Source organism: Sciurus carolinensis, chromosome 1 (genome assembly GCF_902686445.1).
Source record: "Sciurus carolinensis chromosome 1, mSciCar1.2, whole genome shotgun sequence".
Taxonomy (NCBI): Eukaryota; Metazoa; Chordata; class Mammalia; order Rodentia; family Sciuridae; genus Sciurus; species Sciurus carolinensis.
In genome coordinates, this window is record NC_062213.1 from 188,687,095 (window position 1) to 188,706,437 (window position 19,343).

A 19,343-nucleotide genomic window follows, 5' to 3' on the forward strand; every position below is an offset into this window, starting at 1 on the left:
ATTACCCTCTGAGGTCCCTTCTAGCTAGAGCATTTCAGACCCTCGTGGAAACCAGAGGTCCTTCTAGATATATAGAGCAGGGATGGGGGAAGAGCTTAAGAGAGAAAAGAAATAGGAAGGGGGAAGGGCAAATTTCAAATATTCTTCAGGATTTTGTCATGGGCTGGAATCTGGCCTAGAGCTCACACTTTCAAAACTTTTCATACTTTCAAGGACTTTATCAGGAATAGTAGATCTTATTTCCCAAGCAACTTAGTGACACCCTGTCTCAAAATAAAAAGTAAAAAGGACTGGGGGTATAGCTCAGAGGTTAAGCACCCATGGGTTCAATCCTGGTACCAAAAATACATATAAATAAAATAATAAATAAAGATTTCTGCTGGTTCTCTGTACTCCACATGGTGTACAAACCAAGTTACCCTCCAGCCTTGTGTATTTCTCAATTTCAACTGCCACATCTCCCTGGACACTCCGTGTCCCACTGAAGTTGTTGCCAAATATGGGTTTTTTTCCAGAGCCCATGAGTTTGCACATGCAGTTCTCTTTTTTATTTATGCATTAATTTACTTATTTTGGTGCTAGAGACATAGCCCAGGGTCCCACATGTAGTAGACCGGGCTCTACCACTGAGACATACCCCTCTATGCCCTCAGTCCCTTCATATGAACTTCTTTCTGCCTGGAGTGACCTTGACATCTTCCTTACCCAAGTGCTACCTGTCCTTCAATATCCTGATGGGTGAAGCCCATTTCTTCCGCCAGGCAAAAAGAAGGTGTTCTATTCTCTGTGTGTTGTACTAGGGACTGAACCCGAGAGTGCTCTACCACTGAGCTACATCCCCAGACCTTTTTGTTTTGAGAAAGAGTCTCCCTAAATTACCCAGGCTGACCTCAAACTTGTGATCTTCCTACCTTTGCCTCCCAAGTTGCTGGAATTACAGGTGTGCCTCATCGCACCCAGCAGAATCTGCTTAATTCTTTGTTCACCCTTAATATTGGTCATATTTCCTAATAGGAACTTATTTTAGTATATTTGAACTGTTTTTAATCAATATTTCTTTTTTGATTGAAAGACTTTTGGGTGATAGCTACAGAAAGCTTAAACTTGAACAAGGTGAGAATAGAGGGGCAGTGTCCAGTTTACTCAGGAAGCTTAACCAGAATGTGTCAGTCAATAGAAGCATTAATTTAGCATCTCTGAAGCATACTAGTTAGATTTGATTCCTGGAGCAGGATAATATTTGCTTTTTGCTCAGTTGAAAAAGGCTTTATAATACTATCAATGTTCTAGGGAGTAGGTTCTATGTGTAACAACTGGCACATCAGGTTAGACTCTGTGCATGGTAGGAGGTTGGCAAAGAAATGAAGACATTCTAACCAGGACACTGGCATCAGTATCATCTCAGAGGGCCATTGGGAAGTAATAAATCAGTATTTTCTATGACAGACAGATACTCTGGGTTCTAAAATCCTTCATCAGATATGTGAACTTTCCCTCTCTCCAGAATTCCCTCTCTAGTTCTTGAGAAAGGGTAGGTGGGACTTACTGCTTATCATATGTGACAAAATATGATTAGTGGGCTGGAGATGTAGATCAGTTAGCTCAGTTGGTAGAGTGCTTGCCTTGCATGCACAAAGCCCTGGGTTCAATCCCCAGTACCACACTCACACAACACACACACAAATATAAATAAATATATATATATAATATATATAATATATAATATATATATGTTATTTATACAAAATAAATATATATATAAATATATATATATATATAGCTACCACTGCCCTAAATCTCTGAAATTTCAACTAAATTGACTCCTAATCTAGATATATCCCCACAACTGAAAATTATGACTATGCAGGTAGACTCTATCTTAATATACAGAAAATGCAAATGTAAATAAAACAACTTAAGGAGTGACTGAATTCGTTCTCAAATAAAATACCATTATTAGAAAATGATCATGGAGCTGGGGGTGTATCTTCAGCATCATCAAGAGGTGAAAGCGAAGCATCTATTGTTCAGAGTGTTAGTTTCTTCATTATATGTTAGTTTCTTCATTATAACATGGAGTCAATAATACTATCTACCACATAATATTGCGGTGAGGATCAAACAAATGTTAAGATGAAAAATTTGAAAAACAACAGCAAACGAATGTTGGGGCTGGGTGTGTAGACCAGGGCAGAACATTTATTTGCCTGGCATGTGTGAAGTACTGGGTTCCATCCCTAGCAGAGCACACACATACAAAAAAGGAATGTTATAGTTTAAATATGAGGTGTCCCCCAAAAACTCAAGTGTAAGACAATGCAAAAAACGTTTAGAGGTGAAATGATTGGGTTATGAGAGCCTTAACATAACCAGTGCATTAATCCACTTGAATGAATTAACAGGTGGTAACTGTAGGAGGTAGGGCATGGCTGGAAAAGGTAGGTCACTGGGGGCATGACTTTGGGATTTATATTTTGTCCCTGGTAAGGAAGAATTGTTTCTCTGCTTCCTGATTGTCATGTTCTGAGCTGCTTTCCACAGTGTTCTACCTTGCTCAGGGACAGGGCAATGGCATTGGACATCTATGGTCTGGTACCTCTGAAACCATGAACCCCAAATAAACTTTCCTCCTCTACATTGTTCTTATTAGGTCTTTTGGTCACAGCAGAGAAAAACTTAAAACGACGTGTGTAAAGTGCTTAGAACAATTCTTAGTACATAGTTACCTTTAATGAATATTGGCTATAATTAGTATTTACTTTTGGCAGTGCTGGGGATCAAAACCCAGGCCTCATGTATCCCAGATAAGCATTCTACCACTGAAACCCATCTCTAGCCTTTAATATAATTATTCGTGCATCAAATATTTATCAGGCTTCTACTACATGTCTGGCACTGTTCCGATTGTAGAAACTACATAATTAGACAAGAAAGGTTCTTGCTCCTGGAGCTTCTATTCTAGAGGGGAGAAAACAAATGTGTCAGGTAAGTAAAACAAAGAAAAAGAAAGGAGAGTAGAAGAAAATAGGAAGCAGGCTAGGGATATAGCTCAGTTGGTAGAGGGCTTGCCTCGCAAACACAAGACCCTGGGTTCACATCCCCAGCACCACAAAAAAAAAAATAGGAAGCATAGTGCAGGGGGAAGATGTCATTTTTTATAGGGTGGGTAGTTAGGAAAGTACTCCCTGATAAGGTAGCCTGTGAACAAAGGCTTGAAGGAAGCAAGGAAATAAGTTGTGTAGTTATCTAGGGGAAGAATATCCTAAGCAACTGGGCATAGCGGCACATGCCAATAATCCCAGCACCTCAGGAGGCTGAGGCAGGAGGATTGCAAGTTCAAAGCCAGCTTTAGCAATTTAGGCCCTCAGCAACTTAGTGAGACCCTGTCTCAAAATAAAATCACAAAAAGGCTGAGTACAGTGGCACATACCTGTAATCCAAGAGGCTTGGGAGGCTGAGGCAGGAGGATCTCGAGTTCAAAGCCAGCCTCAGCAATTTAGGGAGGCCCTAAGCAATTCAGTGAGAGACTCTGTCTCTAGTTGAAATACAAAAGAGGGCTGGGGTGTGGTTCAGTGGATAAGTATCCCTGGGTTAAATCTCTGGTACAAAAAAAAAAAAAAAAAGAAAGAAAGAAACATTAAAGTCAGTCAGTCTGGGCTTCTCATAGGAGTTTGTGGGGTACCCCACAAACCCCATCTAAGACAGTTCCAGTCAGAAGTTGTTATAAGGAAATGTGAATGGTTGTAAGAAAACAACTGTTGTTGGATTTGGTTTGGTTTAAGAAAAACTATCTTGGGGCTGCAGTTATAGCTCAGTGGTAGAGCACTTGCCTAGCATGTGTGAGGCACTGGGTTTGATCCTCAGCACCACATAAAAATAAATAAATATAAAGGTATAAAAAACCCTGTATCTTGAGGTTTTCATGTGAACTATCCTAATGTTTGAAACTCAAAAAAAAAAAAAAAAAAAAAAAAAATATATATATATATATATATATATGAAGTACTAGGGAATGAACCCAGGGGTGTTCTACCACCACTGAGCTATATTTCCAACACTTTTTATTTTTATTAAGACAGAGTCTCCCTAAATTGCCCAGGATGGTCTTGAACTTGCAATCCTCCTGCTTCAGCCTGCTAAGTTTGCTGGGATCATAGGCATATGCCACCATGACCTACTGCCTATTTATGTTTTTCAAAAGACATGTATAAATATGTTGGGTTTGGGGGTATTGTCAATAGTAGTGCATTTGCCCAGCATGCAGGAGGCCTGGGTTCCATTCCCAGCACTGAAAAAAGTTCACAGAGGCGTGATTTGTAATCACTCCAAGCTGGAAGCTACCCAAGTGCCCATTATTGGTAGAATGCTTCGGTTCCAGCATAGCTTAGTTTCTACAGAGCAATGAGAAGAAACCAACAACTTCACATAATATTATGGATGAATGTCATAAATATAATGTTGGGTGAAAAATCCACTCAAAAGAGTTCAAAAGGAGGCAAAAGTTAACTGTGTTAGAGAGCTAGAGAGTGATTACCCTTGCACTGTGAGGTGTTGGTAGTGTTTGTTTTCCTCCATCTGCATGCTGGTTTCATGGGCGTGTTCAGCTTGTCAAATTTATCAAGTTATACATCTATAGTTTGTGGATATTACCATACACAAATTCAACAAAAATAAAATAAAACAAAAATGTGAATTGAAATAAGTCTGCAGGCTGAAACGTTGCTGTGGGCCTCCAGTTTGTGCTTTAGTTTATAGACTTGGTTAGAGAAAACAGGAAAGTTAGAGAAAAAAAAAAAGTAAAAATATCTACATTTTGAAATGCAAGTAACCTTTCTAGAGAGCCCCCTGGGGAGCTTGTCTTTCTCTGTGAGTCCTCACCAAGCCTCATGTTTTCTTTTTTTCTCTTCTTTCTTTTTTCCTGTGGTGGTGGGGATGGAACCCAGGGCTTAAGGTATAGTAGGCAAACATCTCTACCATGGGGCTATATCCCCACTCCCCACACATTTTATTTATTTATTTATTTTTAGTTCTGAGGATTGAAGCTTTACCACTGAGCTACATCTCCAGCCCCCAGACAGAATCTCACTAAGTTGCTCAGGTTGGCCTTGAACTTGCAATCCTCTTGCCTCATCCTCAGGAGTGACTGGGATTACAGGCATGTGCCAACATGACCAGTCCCACATTTACTCTATTGTAATCCAAACCTACTTTTTTTTTTTTTGCTGTGCTGGGGATCGAACCCAGGGTTTTGTGTTTGCAAGGCAAGCACTCTACCAACTGAGCTATCTTCCCAGCCCCCAAACCTACTTTTTTAAAAAATATTTTTAGTTGTAAATAAACAGAATACCTTTATTTTCTTGCCTTTTTTTTTTTTTTTTTTTTTGGTGGTGCTGGGGATCGAACCCAGGGCCTTGTGTTTACAAGGCAAGCACTCTACCGACTGAGCTATCTCCCCAGCCCCTATTTTCTTTTTAAATTACTTTTATGAGGTGCTAAGGATCAAACCCAGTGCCACACACATGCTGGGCAAGTGCTCTACCAGAGTCACAACTCCAGCCCCAAACCTACTTTTATTCCTGTTCTCAAAACTACAAAGATAGATCCACAGAGACCATATTCCAAGGCATGACTCTCAGTAGTGGTACAGAACTGGAAACCAGAGATAACAAGAGGAGAGCCCAGAGGCAATTTCACAATGCAGAATGCAGGGTGTGGGCTCTGTTATGTTGAAAGGCTCAGAAGACATAATACAAATTTCAGATAGTAGCCAGGCAGGGTGGTGCGGGCCTATAATCCCACCAACTGGGGAGCCTGATGCAGGAGGATCACAAGTTAGAGGGCAGCCTCAGCAACTTAATGAAACCCTGTCTCAAAGTAAAAAATAAAAGGATTGGTAATTTGGCTCAGTGAAGAGTGCCCCTGGATTCAATTCCTGATACCCTACCCCCGACGCCCCCAAAAAAGTTGAAAATTGCAGGGTGAAGTGGTGCACACCTGTAATCTCAGCAACAACTCAGGAGGCTGAGGCAGGATTGCAATTTCAAGCAACTTAATGAGATCCTGTCAAAAATAAAAGTGGCTGAGGATGTCACTCAGTAATAAAGCACCCCTGGTTCAATACCCAGTACTGGGAAAAAAAAAAAAAAAAGTAACTGTACTGACCTGGCAGAAAGGCGGAATTACTAATGAAGCAGAACAAGAGAAGGATGAAAGAGTGTGTGTAGGGGGGGTTAAAAGTAGAGTAAGTCAAATTGCATAACTAAGGGCAAAAAAGGTGTTCCAGTCTTGGGAAGGAAACCTGGAAAGGACTCAAATGGAATTAATACAATTCAAGGGAAGAGTCTAAGTCTGGCAGAACTGATTCCTTATGGTCCCTGTCAACCATGGATCTTATGAAAGCACATTACAGACTACTCTAGAATTTCCCAGGGATTGGGGATGTAGCTCAAAGTTGGAGGACTTGCCTAGCATGTGCAAATCCTTGGGTTTAATCCCCAGCACTACAAAATAATAATAATAATAATAATAATAATAATTATAATTGTTATTTCCCAGGGAGGGATCATCCTAGGTGAAAGGGATCTGCCCTATCCCCAGGGAAGTGATCAACTGTATTAGGAAAGTTGTCTGAAATGCAGGAGCTAGGCTGGTGTCCCTTTTTTGTCTGAGAGAACTATTTCCTTAGTAGTATTGTCCAAGGTGAATCATAACCTCAAGCTTATTTTCAAGATTCAACCTTTTTTTGTCCTTCCTAACTCTCAAGAGTTTTAAGACCTGAATCATTTATAACTCAGTGGACTAGTAATTCCATATTTCATGCTTGAATCTTGCTATGGTTATAACTCTGTACTCCCCACCATATACTCACCTCCAGTGCCTTTTGTAACACAGGGTAAATGGCCACCACTAAAGGATATCAGAGCCACCTTAATTATTAATTTGCAACACAGCTGGATTTATACTGACCCTCCTTTCCTAATGTGTGGAAAACATGCACTCTGAAATGGCTTTGAATCTTGGATATTCATGTCTAAGGTTCATTTTGCACTTCAGAATCACTGCTTGGGGTGTGGGGGTGTGGAAATTGACAAGGGGAAGGGAATAAGGCAGGGACCAAACAGGGACATAGCCAAGACAAGACAGCTGTACAGTTAACTCGGGCCTTTGGGGAAACCACATGGCAGGGTTTGGGGCATTTCCCCTTTATCAGCTAGACTCCAGTGCTGCACTGGATTCAGCCCTGGGTCCCCTTTGATGGAAACATGGAGAAGCCCATGCACCACTGTTTTCTCCAGCGGGGCACTCTCAGGAGACTGCCTGTACACTGACTCTGCCTGCCAGTAGGCAGAAGCAGCAAGAGATCAAAGATTTTTTTCTCTTGTATGAAGCCTGCCCTGAGTTAGGTGTTTGACCCTTTGCTCTCCTATAGCCCTGTAGCTGCACTCACCCCCATGTTTCAGTATCTCACGAGAGATGGCTTCTCACCTTTTTGTGTCATTGGCAGAATCTTAAAATCTATGGACCAATTCTCAGAATAATGTTTTTCAATGCATAAAATAAGATACATAGTATTACAAAAGAAACCAAATATATTGGAAGATTATTCTTAAGCCCAGAGAAGGTCTGGAGCAGGAATTCCTTGAGTGTAGGCACTGTTTTCATCTCTGCACTTCTGGTGCCTAGCACAAACCCTGGCACATAAGTGGTACTTTTAAATGTTTATTTAATGAATGAATAGAAAGATGGATGGCTCCTGTCAAGTCAGCCTGAGGAGAGAGTCATTGCAACTGCTTATGCACATAACAGTGGCTTGCTGATGTCTCACCCCAGCTGAAATCACCGAGACCAGGGCATGAAGGAACTCACACACAGCAATGGCTACCATAGCAGCTAGTAACTACAGGCCACTGGAAGACCAGGAAAACAGTAAAGCTCATGTATTTCATCAGCTGGAATATTCAAAGTGAAAGTCAACAGGCTGTGTTTTCAGGAGATCTCTTGACTTTGAAAGCATGACGTCATGCTACCTTATACACTACCAACAGCTCTGATGGGGGAAAGAAAGGAACCTGAGTGAGCTCACCAGAATTCTTTAGGGTTCCTTTGCTATTCTGAATTGGTCCTTTCATCTCTGAGAAAGAGAAAAGTGTCCCTAAAGACCACAATAGGGATGAGATATGCCCTTCTAAATTCAAGTAGTAGTTTCAGTCTTTAGACAGAAATTTTTTGTTTATGTACCAGGAGAAAAACTAAAGAAGCAGGAAACAGAAGCCACTTCCCTCACTAAGGATATAGAAAGGGTCAAAGGTTTTTTCTAAACTGACCTAAGTCTATTAAATATGTTGAAAAGAAAAATAAAACCCCAATTTTAAAGCTGAAACCCACTACTTGCACTTTTAAGTTTTTAAGATTGACCCTCCCCAATTAGAGGGCTTCTCTGGCTACATACAGCCATCTGAGGGATGGCAGAACACAATTTTCATTTGCTTGATACAGTTTCCAACATCTGTTGGGAAACACAGCTTCAGAGAAGAGCCTTCTTAAAAAAGAAAAGAAAAGAAAAGAAAGAACGAAAGAAAGAAACTACAGGTCAAAGATTTGCTTTTAATTAAAAAAAAAAAAAAAAATCCTCCCACTCCTAAGGTGTGTGCTTTCTTTTTTGACCTATTTTTTCCTTTAAGTTGCCTGCAATTTCCCTATATTTTCCTGGTGCAGTAAACAATGCAATCAAAGAAATAAAAAAAAAAAAAAAAAAAAAACCAAAAAACCAGGTCCTCTCTTGTCCCAAACACTGAAGAGGGTCAAAGAGAAGGAATCACAGCACGAAAAATGGCCCAGCTCTAAATATACAAACAACGTTTAGGAAAAAAAAAAATAACCCCCCAAGACATTATTATTGACATTCCTGGTACATTTCCTATAATATAATGTAACAAACAATGTATCTTTCCCAGGGAGTCCAGCTCACTCAAAAGGAGACATCTAGTTGGTGCCTCAGGAAAGGCTGGGGGTGTTACCAGTTTTCCCTGCCAAGCCTAAGGCTTTTTTATGAGCTCAATATCTCACAGAAACATCTGTGGTACAAATGAATCTAAAAGGAGATGAACGCAGGCAGGCACCTGTCACTGTTCTCCAAATCAGCCAAAGAGCTGAAGAGCGTGGGATCCAGGAGACAGATGCCATTAAGAATTGAGGGGTAAAAGGGAGAACAAGAGGAAGCACCAAATGAGTGGCTGCTTTTGGTTCCAAAGCCAAGATGTGGGGGGAAGGCCCCACCCAAAATGGCAGCTGGTCTGAATGAGGAACTCCCCCTGTTCCTGGAGTCATGCAATAAAAATGATGGCCTTGGAGCCCCACCCACAGACTGCCACAGTCTAAGGACCAGAGCAATTTACACCACATCACACATTTTGCAAAAGAAAGAACTGATCCTAAGTTAGAAGGGTAAGTGCTTCTACAAAGTTGGGAGCAAGGAAGCTATCACCTTGAACCTTAAAGCACAGCTGCGCAGCATCCCTTGATTTTCTATTTCTGCAAAGCCACAGGCCACTGTTGCCATTTACTCTGTAGAGATGTATGTTTCCACTTATTGCTGGCCTCTTCTCAAAGTGGCACCCCTAGTCGCAACTCTTAGAGATCTCAAAGGACATGAGTTGTAGGTCAGATAATTCCCTTGCCCCATCCTTGTCAAAGCATTTCCCTTTTTAAGCTGTGGCTGGCATGCTACCTTCCCCTCCAAGCAGAGTTCAACTTATTTTTGTTTCAGAGTGTTGCACTGCCCTCTGAGAATCCTTTCCAGGATACAAAACAAAGTATACTTCTGCATCCACATGTGAATGGGTTGCCTTCCCGTGTCAGATCTGTGTTCCAGAGTTTGTTCAATCATCTTTACAAGAATAAAACAACATGCGTACACAGAAAGACTAGTCTGGAAAGGGTTTCTGGTTATTTTGATGCCTCCCCTAAAAAAATAACTTTCATGGGGTAAGATGATTAAGACATTGAATGACCTACTCTCAACTTGTGGAAGGACAGTTTGTTTTGTCCATTTTTCAATGAGGGAGTGGGAGGAACCCAACATTTTCAGTTACAACAATGAAATTTTGTTCTTTAAAAAAAAAAAAAAAAAAAGGATCCTATGTGGAAATGAGTGGGACAATGATAAAAATAAACAAATAATTAAAATTCCAAACCAAAACATATCTCCTGGCCCCGAGATCCCCAGTCAATCCTCTAAAACCACAATCTCCACATTGTGGACTTGGTGCTGGTGTTCTTCCATCTCAGCCACCACTTTCTCCTCAGTCCTCAACTCTGTCTCCAAGATGACTGCTTTGCCCTCAGTGTCTTCAGCCTCAGGGTCTGGGGCTGGGTCAATTTCAATGATGGTCTGCCCATCCTCTGCGGTGCTTTCAACAGCCTGGAGTGCCGAGGTCAGGCCAGACTCCATGGCCACCAGCTCCACAGGGCTCACCATGGTGGTCATGTTGCCCAGGGTACTCCCATCCTGCATGGTGGTAGAGCTTAGCAGTGCCAAGCTAGATGAAGGGTGGATGGTCACTGTTTCTGGTGAGCTGCTCTTCGCAGAGGAGACCACTGTGGCATATCGGAAGAGTTGAGGGCCAGAAGGCAGTGTGTGGACAGTCACAGGACTAGAGCCCTGGCTGAGAGTGGCCACTGGAATATTACCCATGGAAAAGGACTGACCCACTGGGGTGATGGTGATGGGTGAGATGACTGTGAATTGAGGCTGCTGGACAGGAGGAGAAGGGCTCAGGACGGTGGTGGAGGCTGGCCGCTGGAGCCGGGGTCTTTTTGGAGGCTTTGGAGTGCTCACAGGCATCAGTACCACATTTTGAACGGTCTGGGATTTCAGCCTATGATCCTGGGCTTGCTTCTTTTGCTCTTCCAACTGGCGTTCCAAGTCTATGGGGTTAAAGCAAACAAACAAACAAAACTGTGTGGTGGGAAGTATAATCTTGGGAACATTAAACTGAGAATCAGGAGACAGGATCCTGTCCTGGTTTATACACGATGTAGCCTCAGACAAGTGACTCCACTGTTTTCAAAATGACTAGACTGGATGATTTTTAAAATCCCTCCAGTAATTACATTTCATTGTGTAATTACAGGTAAGGTAACAGTTCAGAATCTTTTCAAGCTGTGATCCTACTTGCAATTCTAAAAGCTCCTCTAGCATTTTGTCACCTATCACCAAAATGCAAACCAAAGAAGCCTCCAGCTGGTCTTTTTTTCTCTTCTTTTCCGAAGAACAAGTTTTAAACCCAAGGTTTCAGCTGAGCATGGTGATACATACCTGTGAGTCCAGCAACTTGGAAGGCTAAGACAGGAAGATTGCAAGTTTGAGGCCAGCCTGGGCAATTTAGTAAGACCCTATCTCAAAAGTAAAAAATAAAAAGGACTGGGCCGAGCTCAAGGGTAAAGCACCCCTGGGTTCAATGCCCAGTGCCAATAATATAAACCCAAGGCTTTAAGCATGCTAAGCACATGCTCTAACACTGACCTCTATCTCCAGTCTCTATCTATATTTTTGATATATAGTAACTGTACATATTTATGGGGTCCTGTTGGTATTTCAATACATGTATACAATGTGAAATAATCAGATTCATAACCACCATCTTAGAGAGATATCATTTCTTTGTGTTGGAAATATTCAAAATCCTTTCTTCAGCTGGGCATGGTGGTACATGCCTATAATCCCAGCAGCTCAGAAGGCTGAGGCAGGAGGATTACTTCAAAGCCAGTCTCAGCAACTTAGTGAGGTCCTAAGCAACTTAGTGAGGTCCTAAGCATCTTAGTGAGACCCTGTCTCTAAATAAAAATTAAAAAGGCTGGGAATATATAGCTCAGTGGTTTCCCCTGTATTTAATTCCCAGTACCAAAAAAAGAAAAGAAAAATCCTTTCTCTCTTCATTATTTTGAAATTTCAATGAATGAATTTCAACCATAGTACCCTACTGTGCCACAGAACATTGTAAGTTATTTTTCCTATCCTAGTGCACCCCTGCACCCACTAACCATCCTTTCTCCTTCCCCCATGCCCTTCCCAGACTCTGGCAACCACTATTTTAATTCTCTACTTCTCTGAGATCATCCAGTTGGTCTTCTGGTTTAAATGTTCCTGCCTGGGTCTATAGAAGAAATAAGGAGTATCTGTACAGTACCTTTGGAATTGCCATGCATCTATAAAGGAGCTACAATGGCTATTCTGAAAACACAATGGTTCTTAAACTGTCCTTCAAGGCAAAATTACCTTGATGAAAAACTTGTTTGATTAGAAAACTCCTTTGCTGGTGACCCAAACTGACAGTCTACTATGAATCCAGAGACATCTAAAGTGAGTTACAAGGAACTCCCTAATTTCAGAACTGAAAGAAGTCTTAACAGTTTTATCCTTCTGCCTCAGCATCCCAAGTTGCTGGGATTACAGGTGTGCACTACCATGTCCAGCAAAAGCTCACATTTCTAACAAAAACCATTCTGCTGATAGTTTAAACTTTCAAGGTAAGAGGAAATACCAGGCTAAATCCCAAAGAACCAAAGGCCAAATGTTTTCTCTGATATGGGGATGCTAATTCATAATGGGGGAGCGGAATGGAGGTATTTGGACTAGACAGAGGGGAGTGAATGGAGGGAAGAGGGCATGGGGGTAGAAGGAATTGGACATGATTACCCTATGTGCAGATATGATTACATGACCTGTGTAACTCTACATCATGTACAACAAGACAAATGAGAAAGCATACTCCATTTATGTATGATGTGTCAAAATGCATACTACGGTCATGTGTAACTAATTAGGACAAATAAAAAAAAAAAATAAAATAAAATACCAGGCTAGTAGTAAAATGACAGAGTTCTACTCCAGGCTTTTCTGTCAGATCATTTATCCTCTCAATTATCTATCCAGAGTCAAGAGGGAGAATGATCATCCTAGCATCCTCAGGCGACCAAAACCCAGTGAACTGAGGTTAAAGTAAAAACTAGATCTGGGTTTGGTGGCACACACTTGTAATCCCAGCAACTCTGGAGGCTGAGGCAAGAAAATTGCAAGTTCAAGAATAGCCTGGGCGACTTAGTGAGGCCTAAGCAACTTAGTGAGACCTTATCTCAAAATAAAAAACAGAAAAGACTATTAAAATATTTTGAGCCCTAGTACCACAAAAGAAAAAAAAAAAAAATCTAATTTAGAGATAATTACAAAGTATTTGATTGTAAAAAGAGTTAAATTATCTAGGTGTTTATAATTTTTGACTATCATAAATAATGGAGATGGTGCAAAATTTATATCTACCAAAAGAAGCAGTACCAATAATGTCACTTCAGCAACACATATATTAAAACTGGATTGATACAGAGATTAGCATGGCCCCTGTACAAGGATCACATGTAACTTTGTGAGGCATCCCATATTTTACATGGAATTTTATTTTTATAAATACAGTTTGTTTAAAAAAAAGATAATGTAAAAATGACAAAGATTAATTTGTGTCTTCTGTCATCAACATTATTTGATTATGAAGCAATCTAGCAGACATCTTATTCCTCCAAAAAATAAAAAGGGATCATGATGTTGGCTTCTTTCTTTTTTCCTGTGAGCTTTTTTTGTTTCCCACCAATCCACCTTACCTGAGGCAGATTTTTTTGGTTTGTTTTTCAAAAAGCAAAATCTGATATTATATAAACATTTTTTTCTTAAAAAGTCAGTCTCAACAAACATTAACAAGGAAATGGCAAGACTCAAGGACATTAGTATATGTCCTAAGGAGAGAAATAAGTTATACACACCTGTCAGAGTATAGAGAAACTGCTCTTCCCCTTGCTCTACTTGGTTCCTTCTGTTGTCCAAAACCTTCTTGACTGTGTCCATTAGGCCAAAGGTATGTGCCACATTGTTGAGAACAGCAGCATCTATTCAAAACAAAATACATGCCTGTAGAGTAAAAAACAAATGTTCTGCCAGCTACCTGTTGTGCTATTTATAAATATGAAACAATTCAGAAATTATGGAATTTTCCTCACTGCATTTTAATAATTTTTAATACAAAGATTTATCACGTGTATAGCCGTGTTTTACTTGTTACATTTATGTCTTTCCATATAAATAAATAAATAAATAAATAAATAAATTGGAAAAAAATATCCTCCTTCTGGTTATACGTTTTGACCTTTGGTATAGAAAACATGGTGGCTTGCCTGGCCTGGTGGCGCATGCCCGTAATTCCAGTGGCTTGCGGGGCTGAGGCAGGAGAACTGCAAATTCAAACCCAGTCATAGCAACTTAGAGAGTCCTGTTTCAAAATACAATATAAGGGCTGGGGAGATAGCTCAGTCGGTAGAGTACTTGCCTTGCAAGCACAAGGCCATGGGTTCGATCCTCAGCACCGCAAAAACAAACAAACAAAAAAAAAAACCACACATATATATATATATATACACACACACATACACACACACACAAAAGGTCTGGGGATGTGACTCAGTGGTTAAGTGCCCCTGGTACCAAAAAAACAGAAAGAAAGAAAACATTGTGACTAGACTAGATAAGACCTAAGTTTAAAAACTAGTTTTGCTAGTTTTATGGTTGTTCTTTTGGTACTGGGACTTCACCCATGCTGAACACCGGTTCTGGTTTTGCTATTATTGGTGTGACCAAATGTAGGCCATTTTACCCTCTCAGATTTCCTATTTGAAACAAATAGAACTGATAATACTTATTCTGTAAAATAGATATGAGAATTAGAAATATATTTAAAGTATCACATATGAGGACTGGTATGCCTGGGATTAGTTATGTACCACTGTACCTGGCAGGTATGCAATGTTATTAATAGTATTACCTCTGGGGCTAGGGATACGGTTCTGTGATGGAGTGCTTGCTTGGAATGCTCTGGCATGCTTGAGGCCTTGGGTTCGTTCCCCAGCACCACACACACACACACACACACACACACACACACACACACACACAAAGTATTATCTCTGTTCCCATTAAGAAAACTTTTTTTTATAACTGGGAATTGAACCCACAGATATTTTACCATTGAGATACATCCCCAGTCCTTTTTATTTTGAGATAGGATCTCCCTAAGATGCTGAGGCTGGCATCAAACTTGCAATCCCCCTGCCTCAACCTTCTGAGTCACTGCACCCACGTGGTTACCAAAGTTCTTCAAAATTTTGTCAATAGCTGGGTGTGGTAATATATGCCTGCAATCCCAGCTAGGAGGGATTGAAGGAGGTTGAGGTAGGAGTATCACAAGTCCAAGGCCAGCCCAGGCAACTTAGTGAGACTCTGACTCAAAACAAAAAAATAAAATGGGCTGGAAACATAGCTCATATGTATGGCCCTGTGTTCAATCCCTAGTACTGCAGGTGTTAAAAAGTTGATAGCTTGGGCATGCTGGTGCATACCTGTAATCCCACTGGTTCAGAAAGCTAAGGCAGAAAGATCACAAGTTCAAAGTCAGCCTCAGCAATTTAGCAAAGTACTTAAGCAACTCAGCAAGACCCTGTCTCTAAATAAAATATAAAAAAGGTCTGGGATTATGGCTCAGTGATTAAGCACCACTGGGTTCAATCCCTGGTACCAAAATTGCTGGGGTCCAGCCCTAGCAGGGGTTGGGGATCCTCAGTGGAAGGAGACTGAGGAAAATACTTTTAATTCACGTGATTTAAAAAGGTTCAATTTAAATTGAGTAAACTAATAAAAGTAAAATGTCTTTAAAAATAACTCAAATCTCTAGGTGGTCAACCTAATAAAATGTTGATGTTTATAAATGTCTAATATCAATTGTTTCTAAGACTTTTCTTCAACAGGAAAGAGACGGCAAATACTGTTAATGCACTTGTCTGATATCTTTTTTTTTTTCTTTACAATAAGACGAGTGAATTAGATTTGACATGTATGGGATTACTCAAACGTGGTTGTTAAAGACATCTGATTAATTTACAAAGTTAAAATGCTAACTCCTTAAAAAATTGCTTTGTGTCATCACTAATAGCAAGGTAACTAAGAATTAAGGCCCAACAGGTACAATTCTATACAATGTGATCATTACATATTAACTAATTGTTTTAATTCCTCGTTTCCAAAAAACTATACTGTTCTTTTGATAGTACATCAGCCATCATTTGTAATGTTACCTGTGGTGTTAAAAAAAAGATTAACTTTAGCAATTTAGGAAAAGATAGACAAAAAATTAGAAACACACATCAATGCTTTAGAGAAAGCTATTCTTTATATTGGCAATCAAGTTCAAAATATAAAAACTCAAATGACTACTAGATGTCAAGCTAATTATAAGTGGATTTGTGTTACTCCTTTAAAACATGATGAGAAAGAAACCTCATGGCAGCAAGTACAAACTCATTTAAAGGGAGTTTGGAATAATTCTAATATAGCCCCACATTGGACGCCAATCTGCCGACTCCTGCTAGGGCTGGACCCCGGCACAAAATTTAAAAATTAATTAATTAAAATAAATAAATGTTTGTGTGCAGAGTTGGGGATGAACCCTGGGCCTTGCACATGCCAGCCAAGTGCTCTACTACTGAGCCATAGCCCCAGCCCCAAAATTTTAAAATTTTGAGAGTGTCTCCCTAAATTGCCAAGGCTGGCCTAGAACTTGGGATCCTCCTGCCTCAGCCTCCTGAGTAGCCAGGATTACAGATGTGTGCCACCATGCCTGGTTTCATTTTTTTTTTTTTAATTCCACTGGAATTTTATTGAGATTGCATTGAATCCACAGAATTACTTTATTCACCTTTCTCTTCTTTTTATTTTCTGGTGCTGGGGATTGAACCCAGGGCCTTGTGCATGCTAGGCAAACACTCTACCACTGAGGTATAGCCCCAGTCCTCAGCTTTGTTTTTCGCTTGGACTAATCTTTTGAAATCTCCCAATTCATCTTCTTATTTCTACTTACGACCCATAAGTTCTCCACAGAGCAACCAGACTGATCTTTTAAAAATATAAATCTGGGGCTGGGGAGATAGTTCAGCTGGTAGAATGCTTGCCTCGCAAACACAAGGCCCTGAGTTCGATCCCTGGTACAGCAAAAAAAAAAAAAAAAAAAAATACACACACACACACACATATATAAGTATATATATATATATATATATATATATATATATATATACACACATATATATAAATCCGACGATTTGTACTGACTACTTTTTTTTTTTTTTGGTACTGGGGATCAAACTCAGGGCCTTGTACTTACAAGGCAAGCACTCTCTACCAGCTAAGCTATCTCCCCAGCCCTGTACTGACTACTTCTAGGGCAAACAGGAACTTAGTGAGCCATGGCACATGGCTATAATGCCAGCAGCTCCAGAGACTGAGGCAGGAAGATCGCAGGTTCCAAGCCAGCCTGCACAACTAAGTGAGGCCCTAAGCAACTTTGTGAGATCCTGTCTCAAAATAAAAAATAAAAAGGATTGGGGATGTAGCTCAGTGGTAAAGTGCCTCTTGTTCAATACCGAGCACCAACAGTAATATAATAATAATAATAATAATAATAATCTAAAACCATATGAATTTCTCTAATTTTCAGACACACACACATTCATATATATATGTGTGTATATATATATTATAATTTTAATTTTTTGTCCTTTTTCTAAAAATATTTTTTAGTTGTCAATGAACTTTATCTTATTTATTTATATGCGGTGCTGAGAATCAACCAGTGCCTCACACATGCTAGGCAAAAGCTCTACCACTGAGCCACGAGTCCAGACAATCATATATACTAGAGAAAGAGTGTGTGAGCGAAAGAGTGAACATGGGGCAGGGGGAGGGATAAAGTACTTCTTTTTAGCACTATTTATAGAGGAAAAACTACATGTGGAAAAAACATAGCTAGACCTGAGTTTAAAACCCAGTTATGAAGTTTAAACAAGTGACTTAACTTTTATGAGCGTTAGTGTCCTTATCTATAAAGTAGAGATAGATAATGATATTTATACCTCAGAGTTGCTGTGAAGCTAACAGGATCTGCCTCCAGTTGTGAGTATTTGATAAATGACCACTGTTGTTAGGATCAGTGCACTTACCTGTGACCTGGAAGGGAGCCTGGATGAGCCGCTGCTGAACTCCCCTGAGTAGCTCCTCTATTTCCTTCTGTATGTTGCAGACCACCTCTTCCATCAGGCCCACATCAGCTATTCCTTTCCAGAACATCAATGTGTCCTCTGGCACAAGAGGATAAGATAGAGGGTAAACGAAGAATGTCACCTAGGCATGCAGGCACATCTCTACAACGTTTAATTCAAAATTATTTCAATTCAAAAGGATTTCTTATTAGGCCATTACTAGAAAAAGGGAAAGAACTTTGGGAACACTAGCTGCCTTCTTGAGTTTTTACTTAATTATTTGGCACTTAATTATTTGGCCCCTTCAGTCACTTAGGAGTTTGCCTCAATTTGTCATACCCTCGTTTTGCTTTGGCTGTCTATAAAAACAGATATTTAAATAAATTAATTAAAAAATTAAAAACAAGAGGTTAGGGTTACAGCTGAGTTGGGACAGTGCTTGCCTCCCATGTATAAGGCCCTGGGTTGGATTCCCAGCACCACCAAAAATTAAATAAATAAATAAATAAATAAAAAAGAAAAAATTAATAAAAAGATATTTTCTTCAATAAAGGTATTAAGCTAAATATTAAACATTAAATATTTAATATTGAATATTATGTTATATTTGAATGTAATTTTGTTAGGTAATATTTAATATTATAAAAGTTAAGATAATAAAGATATTAAACTAAATATTAATTAAAAGATATACTCTCCCTAATCTTTAATACTTAAGAAAACAAAACAGTTGGATAGGTAGCACAATAAGCTCCCTGAGGGAGGTTGCTATGTCTTTTTATTTCTGCACCTAGCATGTTGCAACAGTACCAATTAAAAATAGGCAATAATAAATATTTATTAGATGAATTAATAAATGAAGAATGATATTGAGCCTCTCTGATCCCCTCTAAGTAAATCATTAATCCCCATCCTCCATACCACCTGCTACCTATATTATCCTTTGGACATTTTTTTTTTTTGATACTGAGGATTGAACCCATGGGTGCTTAACCATTGAGCAACATACCTAGCCCCCACAGCCTTTTTTTTTTTTTTTTTTTTTTTTTTGGAGAGAGCATCTCACTGAGTTTCTTAGGGCCTCGCTAAGTTGTTGAGGCTGGTTTTGAACTCTTGATCCTCCTGCCTCAGCCTCCCGAGCTGCTGGGATTACAGGCATGCACCACCACACCCAGCTTCCTTTGGACATCTTGAAGCTTGGTTTATCTAAAAAC

General features: G+C 39.8%; 1 protein-coding gene and 1 non-coding gene across 4 annotated transcripts in view; one reads left to right on the top strand and one right to left on the bottom strand.

Annotated features, from left to right (window-relative positions):
• Nucleotides 1–8,773: 8,773 nt before the first annotated feature.
• The window catches only part of Gmeb1 (glucocorticoid modulatory element binding protein 1), a 54,130-nt gene continuing 43,560 nt past the window's right edge, over nt 8,774–19,343 (bottom strand). For all 3 annotated transcript variants that reach the window (XM_047547708.1, XM_047547717.1, XM_047547697.1), the window contains 3 exons: nt 18,091–18,228; nt 13,813–13,935; nt 8,774–10,926 (listed from right to left, as the gene is read on the bottom strand). In XM_047547708.1, coding sequence (XP_047403664.1) covers nt 10,226–10,926; nt 13,813–13,935; nt 18,091–18,228 — 962 coding nt within the window. In that variant the 3' untranslated portion in view covers nt 8,774–10,225. The remainder of the gene's footprint in view (nt 10,927–13,812; nt 13,936–18,090; nt 18,229–19,343) is intronic.
• LOC124968410 (U6 spliceosomal RNA) lies at nt 13,339–13,441 on the top strand. The gene has a single exon (XR_007105708.1). It is a non-coding gene; the product is annotated as a U6 spliceosomal RNA (small nuclear RNA).